This window comes from Rhineura floridana, chromosome 3, assembly GCF_030035675.1.
Source record: "Rhineura floridana isolate rRhiFlo1 chromosome 3, rRhiFlo1.hap2, whole genome shotgun sequence".
NCBI classification, from domain to species: Eukaryota; Metazoa; Chordata; class Lepidosauria; order Squamata; family Rhineuridae; genus Rhineura; species Rhineura floridana.
The window spans coordinates 23135411-23148500 of NC_084482.1; the positions used below are offsets into that span (position 1 = coordinate 23135411).

The 13090-nt window shown below is 44.7% G+C and overlaps 1 protein-coding gene across 1 annotated transcript in view; it reads right to left on the reverse strand.

Moving 5' to 3' along the window:
- Positions 1 to 1009: 1009 nt before the first annotated feature.
- MARCHF9 (membrane associated ring-CH-type finger 9) overlaps positions 1010 to 13090 on the reverse strand; it is a 53308-nt gene continuing 41227 nt past the window's right edge. The window contains exons 3-4 of the mRNA XM_061614993.1: positions 11195 to 11387; positions 1010 to 2075 (exon numbers count right to left, since the gene is read on the reverse strand). Coding sequence (XP_061470977.1) covers positions 1747 to 2075; positions 11195 to 11387 — 522 coding nt within the window. The 3' untranslated portion in view covers positions 1010 to 1746. The remainder of the gene's footprint in view (positions 2076 to 11194; positions 11388 to 13090) is intronic.

Here is a 13090-nt window from a genome sequence, read left to right on the forward strand (position 1 = left end):
TTTAAAAGTACAAAGCTGAAAATATCTAGATGCCAGGTTCAATACCAGACCCCACCTTTGCCCAGTGAATCCATGGAACACAAGCATCTCTGTATGCAGAGCTGAAATCCAAACATTTGGAAGTCTCTGGGAATTCTCACAATGGGTCATTTCAAGTTTCCGGAGAATTCCGCTCTAATGCAACAGGGGCAAGAAAGAGACGAGAGCTAGATGCCTGTGGCTGTCAAAGCCCCATCCTAGGTGACAGTAATGGCCGGTGTGGTGGGGCAGAGCATGGAGCCACCCGCACGACACCAGCATTGCTACATCTTAACTGGATGGGGCTGAAGTGGGGCAGAGGAGTGGCAAGGTCAGGCTGCATGGATGCACCACCAGAGCCAATCCAGCACTCCCACTGGTGTGTCCGCACAATTCAGACCTTGCCTGTTCTGCCCCCACCCCAGCCCATGTAGTTCAGCTGAGGTGACATCGGTCAACTCCGTGTCTCGGTCCCACCACACTGGCACTAGGCACATTTCCTTAGGAGTCAGCCACTGAACTTAGAGGAGGACTTCCAAGTCAACGAGCAGAGGATCAGGCTACAAATGTGTCTGAGTCCTTAAAACCAAGGTCACAGTTACCATAATTAAGGCTTTAGTTTTTTTCTTCCCAGAACAGGCCCTAAAGCCAGGGGTGGGGAACTTCGAATCCAACAATATCTGGAGGGCCACAACTCCCATCAGCCGGAGCCAGCACGGCAAAGGGTCAGGGATGATGAGTACTGTAGTCCAGCAACATCTGTCTGGAGGGCCACAGGTTCCCCATTTCTGGTCCTAAAGATTAACACAGGAGATCCCTTTGCTGCAGGAACTCCAACTGGAACCCCTAATCTCTACATGCCCACCAGATAGCACATTGCACAAACTCCAACCTGACTAGGACAGTTTTTTTTTAAAAAAAGGAAAGCGCACAAGGCAACTGGAAGACACCTATTTGTATATAAACAATTCTTTATCCTTCCATGGCCAGAGAGAAGGAAAAGTGCGGGAAGGTAGGGAGGAAGAGAGATTTTCATGCATTAAACAAAAGATGAAATGTACAAGTAATTATCTTATTGCGAGAGATCCCGTTTTGCTTTAAGAAACATGTTTATTGCACCATTTTTCATTTTTTTATTTTGGATGGGTAAAAGTTCAGAACCTCTCTGCTTGGTGTCTCCTGGTCAGAGAGACCAATGGGATGGGTTGGAAAGGCAGGATGGGTCTTCTGGCAGGATTTTCCTTTGAAAGATGAGGTAAAAATGTTTTCAAATATCTGGATTGGTTGGCGCCAAGACGCATTCAGAAGGAACCAGGCAGGGGGCTGTTATTGTTGGTTTTTTGTTTTTTAAAAAAAGAAAATTAAATAAATAAAAAAACCCACCATACTTCCAAAGAGTTTAGTCATAACAAAGGAAAAGTGGGTGGGTGGGGTCTCTCTTTTCACCACAAGCCTGGATGGAGAGAGAAAAAAAATTTCACATTGATGGGAGGGTAGGAAGGTGCAACTAAGTTGAGGCACTCCCCACGCACAACAAGGAAGAGGCGGGTGGGGTCTGTGGCAACGCCATGGGACCAGGTACCTCCTGTGTCAGAGAGTACACAGCGTGCGCCCTACCCCGTAGGGGCTCAGAATGGAGCCTGTGCGGAAGCAAAGGCATCGGCTTCTTCCTCCCATGGGAACAACTGTGGAGCCTCTCCCTCTTGGCAAAGGCTCCGTAGGCTGTTATTATACAGTCGTCACCCTCATGACAACCTCACGGCTTGAACTGGAGCCCCCACGATGTTCATTAGGCCGCAGGTGGCTGAGAATGTGCAGAATTGTATAACCACAGTGATGGTTCAAAATAGTCCTAACCCGCTGGCCCCGCTGGGAGGTCCTCTCACTCCCTGAGGAGGGGTTCGTCCGTGAATTACGCCCTCCAGGCTTTGTGCTCCCGCCAACTGGCTCCCCCAGGTCCTTGGCCTTGTCATAGTTCAGCACCTTCCACTGCTGGTTCACCGCTTGCCAACGCTTGAATATTCGATACACCGAGGAGCCCTCGTGGATAATCAGACCTGGGGAAAGGAGGAAGGAAAGATGAGATTGTTACCTGGGCTCAGGCATGAGACAGAACTACCAGCTGAAAGCGGCATGACCACAGCATGGTTTTGCATGTATAGGGCTTTGCCCAGGATGGGGTTTTTGCAGTAGAAAAGGATTTAGTGACCAGCAGGCATAGCTATGAACACTTTGGAGATAGGGTTCCTGAAGGTATCTCGGTTTTAACATCTCAGAATGTTGGCTTATCTTTGACTCCCCACTGTCCTTTGCTCCCTGTATTCAGCCATGTTGGTTCTCTCTTTACAATGTTGCAAAAATACAGCCCTTTCTACTTGCTCCCTTCAGCAAAAACTCAGCTCCACACTCTGGGAGTCATCTTCACCCACCTGGGCAACTGCATCCTTCTCCTCTCCACTCTTCTGTGGTCTTACCGTGATCCCTTCACTTTTATCCAGCACACTCTGCCAAAGCCATTCGCCTTTCTCCTTGCTCTGGCTGGCCACACAATGCCTCTCCCCAAATCCCTCCATTGGCTTCCAGCCTGCCCCCAGATCCAGCACAAGCTCTTTGCCCTTACTTTTAAAGGCCTCCATGGCTTTGCGTCCTCTGATCTCTCTGTTCTCATATCCTGGCACATCCCTGCCTAAGTCCTTTGCTTGCCCATCCAATGGTCTCCTGCTGCATCAGGCAACGCCAGTCTTTCTCCTTTGCTGCCCCATGGGCTTGGAGCTGCCTCCCAGCACACTTGTGAGGGATGCCACCCCTCTCACCTCCTTCAAATCCTTCCTCAAAACTCACCTTTATCAGATGCAGCCTTTGGCAAAACCCTTAAAGCTCCCTTGAACAAATGAATGAATGTGAGAGGCGATGCATCTGGACTGAACTTCTGTGCATTTCTGCCTCCAGCTTAGCCTGAATTCATCACTTTGCCAGAAAGCACTCATATTGCCAGAATGTCATCTCCTGCAATTCTGTGTGTGCTCATGCGATTTCCACAGAGAGCCAATGCATATGTGTTTGGATGTGGGAGATCCAGGTTCCAGTCTCTGGTCAGCCACAAAGCTTACTGGATAGCTCTGGGCAAGTCACTATTACTCAGCCCTAAGCCATTTCACAGGCTGTTGTACAATGCTAAAGTGATAATACATGCAGAAGTAATTCTATTTGTAGCTAGTCCTCATGACTGTGAAGGAACATCTGAAAAGGATCCACAGGGCACAGAGCCTTGCCTTACAAGATTGCCACCGGGCTATTTCTTCTGGCCTCTAGTTGTTAGTGTGTTTCTACTCTCATACCCCAAGCACTTACCTTCCTTTCCTTCTGTTTTAATCCTATTCTTTGCCCCAAATATTTCTCAACCTGAAACAACCCAAATATTTGGGCTCAAAATCAACCATGCATATTGAGCAGTGTATATGCCCATTAAGCATATTTGTGTAACATTATATGGATTTGCATAAATCTATTTTTGAGCATGGAATATTGGGCTTTGTCGGCATAAAAACTGGGTTCCTTGGGTAGAATTTGGATTAAATTGTGTGCCATGTTTCTCCTATTCCATGCCTGGGGCAGAGGGGGCAGGCACATACACACACATACCATTTTCCATTTTCGTGGAATGGCTATCCAGACCAAGAATCAGCTTGAGTCTGGCAGTCATAAACTGAAACACAGCTCAAGAAGATGTAACTGTACTGTGCATATTCCGCCAATGTTATCGTCCCCCCTCTTGCCTCCTTCCTTTCCACTGTCTCCCACGTACTGAAATTTAGATGGTAAGACCCTCGGGGCAGGGACTTGTCTTTTGTTTATATCACTCTGCACCATGTACAATGATGGTGACAGCGAAATAATAGCAAAGATTGTTCCGTGTAAAAATAATGGTTTCCTCTCCTATGGTAACGCACAGAACAGATTATGGTAACAAAAGAATGTAAACAACTTGTTTTTTATTATATGGAAACTTCCTTTACATATCCTACAGACTCAGCAATGTGAACAAACACCTAGAAATGTTGGGTTTTGTGACTAAGCAAATATGAAATATATTTGGTGGGACTGTGAAAGAATTTAAACCTTTAGAAATAGGTAAATTTAATTTTTTTCTACCATAATAAGGTATGACCTATCTGTCTCCACATTAATCTGTTATTTGGGCCTGTTAAAATATTGTGTTAACGTTATGCTTAGGGAATGGGTATAAAACAATTCGGCAAGATTAAATATTGCAGGGAAATAGCTATAGTAAAAAAACACCAACTGGCTAAATTAGCAGCAAACTCCTATGGATATTTATTCAGAAGCAAGTCCTATTGAGTTTAATGCGGCTCAGTCCCAAGTAAGTGTGTGCAGAATTGAGGCATGAGTCTTGGTAAACTATGCATATGAATAAATTAACAATATTGATACAGATGTTTGGGACTACAAGCCCCATCAGCCCCAGCCAGTATGGGCCTGCTGGGAATTGTAGCTCAAAACATCTGAAAGGCACCAAGTTGGAGAATACTGAATTACAGGCGGCTGGATGCGTAATGAGAATTTTCAAGGGGCCTGGATCCATTCATTAGATTTTTTGGAATAAGATTTGTATAGAGGATTAACATAACATATGTATAAATGACATGGTTGACTTGTCTGTAATAGTTTTTTTTGTTGTGTGTGCACACGTGTGTTCTGCAAAACAGAAAATAAAAAAACAAACAGATAAGCCTTCTAAAATGTTTGTTTCAATCCCATCACACCCGAACCCCACCCCTGCCACAAGCGCATACACACTGGCACTCCAAGCACACCAATGAGTTATAAATATCATCTCCCAGCTGGATGCAACCCAGTGACAATCAATCGAGCTCCTGGCGTCCCCTAACGTGGATCATTACCATGCCACATGTGTCCCTGTTGAATCAATGGGAAATGGAAAAGTCACTCATTCATTTCCCAGTGACAGCGCTCCGCTCCCTTCCCACAAGGGGCCTGGCTGTTATCATTCTGTCTCGCCAGAGCTCATCTGTCAGTGCCACAAACGCAGCTCGGCCTCTTTAGTGAATGTCATCGGCTTCCAATTAAAAAAGGCTTCCTCTCCGATTGAGGGTGTGTGGCGCTAGAGGTAAAATATCTAGCCATCTGCAGAGGAACCCACAGGCAAAGAGAGCCACAGGGTGTACCACGCCTTAAGTATGCCATCCACCCCTTCAACCATGCATGAGGCCATTGTCACATGCATGTGACGTGAAAGCTGCCAGCAATCCTCTCATCAGGGCACACCACTGAGGAAAAGGGTCATCTACCCATTGAGCAGTTTAAGCATGCATCTAGGTGCCAAGGAACACAGGGCTTTAACCAGGGACCTTGGCTCTGAGAACCTCATGGTTATTAAGGGAAGAGCCACCCCTCACTGGTAGAGCACATGCATTGTGTGCAGGAGGTCCCGGGTTCAATCCTTGGTGTCTCCTGGCAGGGCTGGGAAAGGCTCTCATCTTGAATCCCTGGAGAGTTGCTGTCACTCATTGTAAACCAAGGGTGGGCAGGTAATAGATTGGGATCTATTGGTAGATCCCTGGATGATTTGCAGTTGATCAACAACGGGTTTTCTCTCCCAGCTGTTTAATAAGAGCAACAACAAAATGATTTTCCCCACCTAGGCCATGGAAATCAAGACAGCTATCCAGGAGTGTATTGTTGTGTGAAAGGACTGTGAGGACAGACAGTTCTGGTCCTGAAAACAAATCCCAAGGCTCAGAAAGGACCCTGTTCTTTAATTCTATGTCCTCACTGGTAAATCTTGGGGTTCTAGTAAAATAACCAAGTTGATCTGACAGGCCTGCAGATAATACTGAGCTGGATGGGCCGATGGTCTGACTACCTAGGTATAGATTTCCTAGGTTTTCTGCTTGATTCTCCACTTTCCCGGTGGGCTCTGTTCCAGCTCCAGTGACAGACTAATGAGTTGATTGGATGTTGCTACGCCTGGCAAAGTTTAATTATTGCCAGGCCAGCTATCAGGCCTTGCCCAAGCAAGTAGGTACTGTCAGGCTGTGTTCTCACATGCCACTCTGCCCAGTTAAAGCACAACAGAACTGTTACTTAAGTCTTACGAATTATAAATAAATACTAGGTGCTTTTGTACTGCTAGGAGAATAGGATGATACACCTAAATTCCAACTGTCTGAAGATGAAATAGCAGCGTTAACATTTCATATAAAAGGTAATGAATCATAATATTGTCATCACTATGCTGGTGATCCCCAGTTCTGTTTCTCTAGAACATCTGTAACAGGAGAGGCTATGCAAGCCCTAGGGTAGCGCCTAGACTCTGCAATTAGCTGGATAAGGGCCAACAAGCTGAGCATGAATCCTAGCAAGAGGGAGCTCAGTCTCTAACAAGCATGCTTAGGATTGCACCAATAGCAGATGGAGCTAAGTCAGTGATGGGGAATGTGTGCCCCCAGCTCCCATCATCCCTGACCATTGGCCATGCTGGCTGGGGCTGATGGGAGTTACAGCCCAACAACATCTGAAGGGCCATAGTTCACTACCCCAGAGCTGAGCGAGTCAAGGTGGGATCAGCAGAAAACAAAGTTATGCAGCCCTCAAAGGTTCATTACTGCCCCAACAAAAATGGATCAGAGCAATACATAAATACAAGAAAATGGCCAAGGGCATTCTTGTGAATTAAAAGGTAGCCTTCCACTATTTTTCTTTTCTTTTCAAAGGGCGGGTGACATAAAGCAGGATCCTTTATATTGTTTTCATTGCCTGCTGGAAACTTTTTTGTTGACGCAAGCCTACCCAGATATGTAAAAGTGCCAGGTGTTTTAATGTGATTTTATTTTATCATGTATATTTTAACTACTGATTCTATTTATATTTTGAAACTTGTTTTTCCCTTCCAATTTTTATTGATAAATTTAATGTACGTTGTATATTTTACATAAATTGCTTAGAGATTTTTATGATCAAGTGGTATACAGATTCTGTTAAACAAATAAAATAAATAAGGGGTTATGTGGATATGCATCCATCCTTTCATGCCCTTAAAAAGGTCTTTATCAGACCTTTAAAGCAGTTTCAAAACCGTTCCAGGCTTTGCAGTTACTGTGTGATGTGCTGCATGTTATTTCTAAATACACACACACCCTGCCCCCATATTTAACTGCTATACATTTTGTAAAGTTGTCTGTTCACTGTGCATTTGGATACCTCTGAAGTTATTGTAACCAAATTTTGCTTGATGGTTCCAAGATCAAGAAACTGGTTTGTCTATGTTTGGATACAATTGGGCTCCATTTTGGATCAAGACAGTAGACTGAACCTTTCAAAACTAGTTACTGTAAACTTAGTTACTGTAAACCGCCCAGAGAGCTTCGGCTATGGGGTGGTATACAAGTATAATAAAATAATAAATAAATAAATAAACTCTACTGATTTTTTTTATTTCTTAGAATTCCCAAGCAATGCCGGAGACAAGTCTACTAGCATCAAATATGTCATAATCACAACAAAATGCACACAAGTCTATTTTTATTATTATTGCTATTATTGCTATTGCTATTATTATTATTATTATTATTATTATTGATTTGATTTGTATCTTGCCCTTCCTCCCAGCAGGAGGCCAGGGCGGCAAACAAGGCACTAAAAATACTTTAAAACATCATAAAAACAAATCTTAAAATACATTAAGACGAAACAGCGTTAAAAACATTTAAAAAACTTTTTAAAAAGGGTTAAAAACATTATTAAAAAAACATATTAAGCAATTCTGACACAGACACAGACTGGGATAGCTCTCAACTTAAGAGGCTTGTTGAAAAAGAAAAGTCTTCCAAAGGCGCCGAAAAGATAACAGAGATGGCGCCTGCCTAATATTCAAAGGGAGGGAATTCCACAGGGTAGATGCTGCCACACTAAAAGTCCATTTCCTATATTGTACAGAATGAACCTCCTGATAAGATGGTATCTGCAGGAGGCCCTCACCTGCAGAGCACAGTGATCGACTGGGTATGTAAGGGATAAGACGGTCTTTCAGGTATCCTGGTCCTGAGCTGCATAGGGCTTTGTACACCAAAACTAGAACCTTGAACTTGGCCCTATTTTAGCAGCACTGGTCATACTTCTGATGACTAACAGAATGTGGTGATAGCCACGAGCGTGGATAGCTTTAAAAGGAGATTAGGCAAAGGCATGGAGAATGAGCCTATCAGTGGCTACCAGTCGTAATGGCTATATGCTGCCTTCAGAATCAGAGGCATGATGCCTTTGAATATCTATTGCAGTGGTGGCCACTCCGTGGCTCCCCAGATGCTGCTGAACTACAGCTCCCATAAGTCTCAGCCAACACAGCTCATGGTCAGGGATGAGTAGTCCAGCAGCAGCTGGAGAGCCACAAAGTGGCCACCCCTGACTATTGCTAATGGATGGGAGGGGATGGGGGATGGAACAAGAGTGGGAGAGGGTTATTTCTTTCAGGTCCTGCTTCTGGCTTCAGTGGAACCATCTGATTGGCCATTGTGAAAAACAGGATAGTGCACTAAAATGAACCCTTGATCTGAACCAGGGAGGCAACCTCTATTTTTCTTAGCTACTCTCAGTTTTTTCTGGGGACAGATTGACACTCTGACTATGAATACCTGTAAAGCTGGCAGGCTCAGATTTAGGTAGGCAGATTTAGGGGATTTTATGGTGCTACAGCAACTAAGCCATATTGAGCCAAACAGTGACGTCTGTTGTAAGCAGTTGTCTCCAACCTTCCACGCTGTTCGAGCATAAACTTTATTCTGTCAACAATCAGGTCTCATTCATTCCCAAGGTACATAAAGGAGGGCAACTGTTTCAGAAAACAAATTAAAAAACTCAAACATTTGGCATGTGGATTAACATCTACACCCAGAAATGAAGACAGGTCCAAATGGCCAGAGACCACAACAGGACACAATTAAATGAATGTATGTACAGTGCCAGTGAATGGTCTGGGAGCATCTGATGCTGCAGCATTCCTGGAGCTAAGCGGCTGACAGCCTGATCAGTCCCCTGGATGGGTGATGACTGGCAGCCCAACAGAACAGAATTAAACAAAAATGAATGTATGCACCATGAAATGAACATGGTTCTGCCTCCAAGTCTGACTCTGAAAAACTGTATGCTATGTTATGTATAACCCTAGACGCGTCACCATTACATTGGATCAGACTCGGTTCTCAATGGTCCCCCACCCAGAAGTTATTGCAATATTCTTTCTACCCCCTCCCCTGCACTAATCGGAACAATGAGTATTTTGCTAGCTTAAGAGTACTGGAATCGTGGTATGTAAATCAGCCAGGAATTTAGAGGGTTGTGATTGGCTTACTTATGCTTGATGTCATAACAGACGGCTTGGCACATGGGGGGGGGACAGAAGTGAGGGGGAAGATGGAACCAGACGGTTGTGCTGTGGATGGGAATGGGCAGGGGGAGGAGGCTTGGATGGTTAGTAAATTATACTATGACATGCCAGCCTAGATGACAGACGGCTCCTTCTTCCTCCAAGGGCAGGCCATGTGTTTAGCTCCAAGGGCCATGTCAGAAATACTGCATGAGTTAGAGGCCTGTGACTAATTTGTGTATTACAGCATCGGGTGATTAATATAATTTGTGCAATCACTTCCCTGAATGTGGTGGGCATCAAGCTACAATTTGTGCCTTCTACCTTATATATTTTTTCCTTTAAATTAAATCCTGGTATTGGCCCTTCCATACATGAGCAAAGAATTAATGAAAGATGAACTACTTAATGGATTGCCTCCTTGTACGAGAACCTTCAGCGTTTTTGTTGCCACATTTCCAAGACTGCCATGCAGTCTAGAAACTTTAGAAAAAAGAATTCTGGGGTTCAAAGTACTATTTTTAAAGCCTGTGGCCTCCTGCGATTTTTATTAACATTTCATTGTGGTCTGGTTTGTATCTTTTAAGGTTTGAAGACCTACATCTTTGCCTTAAGTTAAGAGTGTGTGTGTATGTGTGTGTCCTTTCTCTTTCTTGCTTCCAAATGACTCACACTCAAACTCCTCCAGGTGTCTCGGAGTGTGTGTGTGTGGTATATGTTTGCAACTGAAATGTACTGTAATCATTCTAAGTAGAATTGACCCTGATCCCTTAGGGAAAGGTTCAGTGGTAGAGCACCTACTTTGCATGCAGAAGATCCCAGATTCAGTCCCTGGTATCTCCAGGTAAGGCTTGGCATCCCCCCTGCCTGAAATCCTGACAATCATTGTAGACAATACTGACCAAATAGACCAATGGTCTGACTCAGTATAGAGCAACTTCTTATGTTCCTACCCTAGGAAAACAAGTGGCACCCCACAAAAACTGCTTAATTTCTAGAAGATGCTGGGGCTAAATACAGCATCGAAGCCATGCCTTCTCCCGCTCTTAAGTTTTTATTTCTCATCTCAAGCATGGTAGAGTTGGCTGCAGTTCATCAGTGGCGAAACCACTATCCCTATTCAATGGAAATCTCATTCAGCCCCTCCCACCTCGGCTTCTGGGACCTCATCAGATATTGATAATTATTCACCATGTCCACGTCATTAAGGACTAGAAACATATATATATGTGTGTGAATAATTTGCTTAGATTCTCAGGCTGCTGAATTCTGAATGCAGCACACAATGTGGTGCTTGTATGGTGTCCAGGAATACAAATAGTTCAGGAATTTAAAGACTATTTGCAGAGCTGTTCAAGATGCCACAGAGGCTGGGGGAGGCAGGTGAAAGAAAGCATAACACACAGTAGCAAACTGTTACAAACTAAAGCAAAAACAGGATGCAATAAAACTTGTCTATTGCTTTCTGACCTCAATGGGAAGCATACACTACCCATCCTAACTTCATTTCCTGTGTTTCTGTGCTCCCAAGACTATTCCTAGGAGGCACTATTTCAGAATCGGCCTTCTCTAATAGAAATCTTCTGAAATCTAACATCAAACTCCTTTGCATTGAGTTCCACGTGGGAATCAGAGAGTGGGCAAAACATTCATTTCTTTTTGCCTACATCCAGCATCCTGTAGAGTTCCTGCTAACTGGAAGAATGAAACAGGGATCTTCCCATTCATTTTCGAAGCAACGGAAGAGGGCCTGGGCTGGGAGGAAGTTCTCACCTATGCAGACGATGTCCATAAAGCCGTACATCCCATAGCAGATCTGGAAGAGCAGGTCCTGCCGCTGCCACTTGGCGGAGGGGCTCAGGGACGACCAGATGAGCCACGAGATGCTGGCAATGAGGAAGAGAGAACCCAGGATGATGGCTGCAATCTGCACCTTTTCGATCACCGTCAGGGAAATCGCCTGCCACTGCAGGGGAGGAAAAGCAGCACATAGGAGGGGGTTAATGCTGGCAGGGAGCTTTTGTCAAGATGTTGGAGGAGCGCTGAGGTGGGATCATCCCACGCGGCTAAGGGGTGCAGACTTCCAGGATGTCAATGCACAACAAATGCAACACAGAGGGCTTTGATATTAGCAAAATCATCCTGTTGCTAAAATATTGCATGTCCCATTCCCATGTTCCTTCTTCCTGTGGCCTCCTTTCTGCATCCTGCAATCAAACCAGATCATGGGAATGGCACCGCAGAGAAAATGCCACAGTACAATAATTCTTGGAATAGGTTCCAGGATATCTCCTCAGGTTATTCGGGAACTTATCCAATCTTCCTCAGTCAGGAGGTCAGTAATGGCAGACAAGGTTCCCCAAAAGACATCTTGCCTGCTACTACCCATCTTCCCCTGCAATGCTTTGGGTGCTTCCTAAGTCATACTTTCAGTTCAAGCAGGGGCAATGCTGAGGCCCAAAATGGCCTGGCCAAGGCCTGACCAGGTGAAATGTGCATACCATAGTACAGTGGTCAGGAACCTTAGCCATCCAAAATCTTTTTGGACTCCAACTCACATCATCCCTGACCACCCGCCATGCTGGATGGGAATATATGAGTCCAAGAATATGTGGAAGGCCACAAGTTTCCAATGCCTGACATAAAACATTCCCCAGAAACCACTGCAATGTCCTGATGTTCCATGGCAAATGAGCTGATGTGGAAAGGATTCCCTCCCTAAAGACTGAAAAGTTTGAAAAACCACTGAGCTAGAGCTCTAATTCTTGAAGTACAAGGTGGCTCTTCCTTGGGGTAAATGCGCTTGTGTATAGAAAAGCAACATGAACCTTCCTCTGATCTATCCCAGAGTGTGAGCCTTGATAGTCTAGGAGCACACCAACTCATTCCCTCATAATCTTCGCAATGTAGGCTGGAGGTGTGTCTGGTTTTGTCAGCTCTGGAGTGGGATGGTGCAAGCATTTTTGTTTCTTGAAGGTCCACTCTCATGGTAAGGAAGATGGTCAGAGAGAGGGTGAAGCTGCTTGGATGCTGTTCCTTTGAACAGCTTGCCCCGGATTTTAAGGACAAGGGTTGACGTTGCCAAGTAAACTACCCATCTGTGCATGATTCAGGACCAACTCATTTTTGCCACTTAAAAACAAGCATCACAAGGAGACTTTTACCTGTACTTTTGCACGGTGGACATTTTCTCCTCAATGTGGACCTCACAAAACTTGTCAAACAGGAGCTAATTCAGAGAAACAATCACTAGCCACAGATGAAAAGGGCCGATTGCTAAATCATGTCCAAAAAATGTTCACTGTCTGCAACAGCCAATTTGGGAGTGTATGCACATGAACGTCAAAGTGCAATTATGTGTTCACTTGTTCGGCAAAATATACGGTGGATACCTTCTTGCATACTTTGATGAAATCTATATGGGTGGGTGCCTACCTCTTACATTATGATTTACGCAGACCTGCTTCTGCTTTGTGAATGACTATTTTGAGTTGTCTGCTTGGAAACAAACATGTAGCAAATGACGGCCTGTGGGGTGCATCTGTCCATCTGCAGGGTGATAGCTGACATCATACTGAACAACCCCTACACCTCTGGGCAAAATCTCTGAGAAGATATGGGGACCTGTTGAGCAGAAGAGGGGCAGAACAAGCAGAAATGGAAAATGTG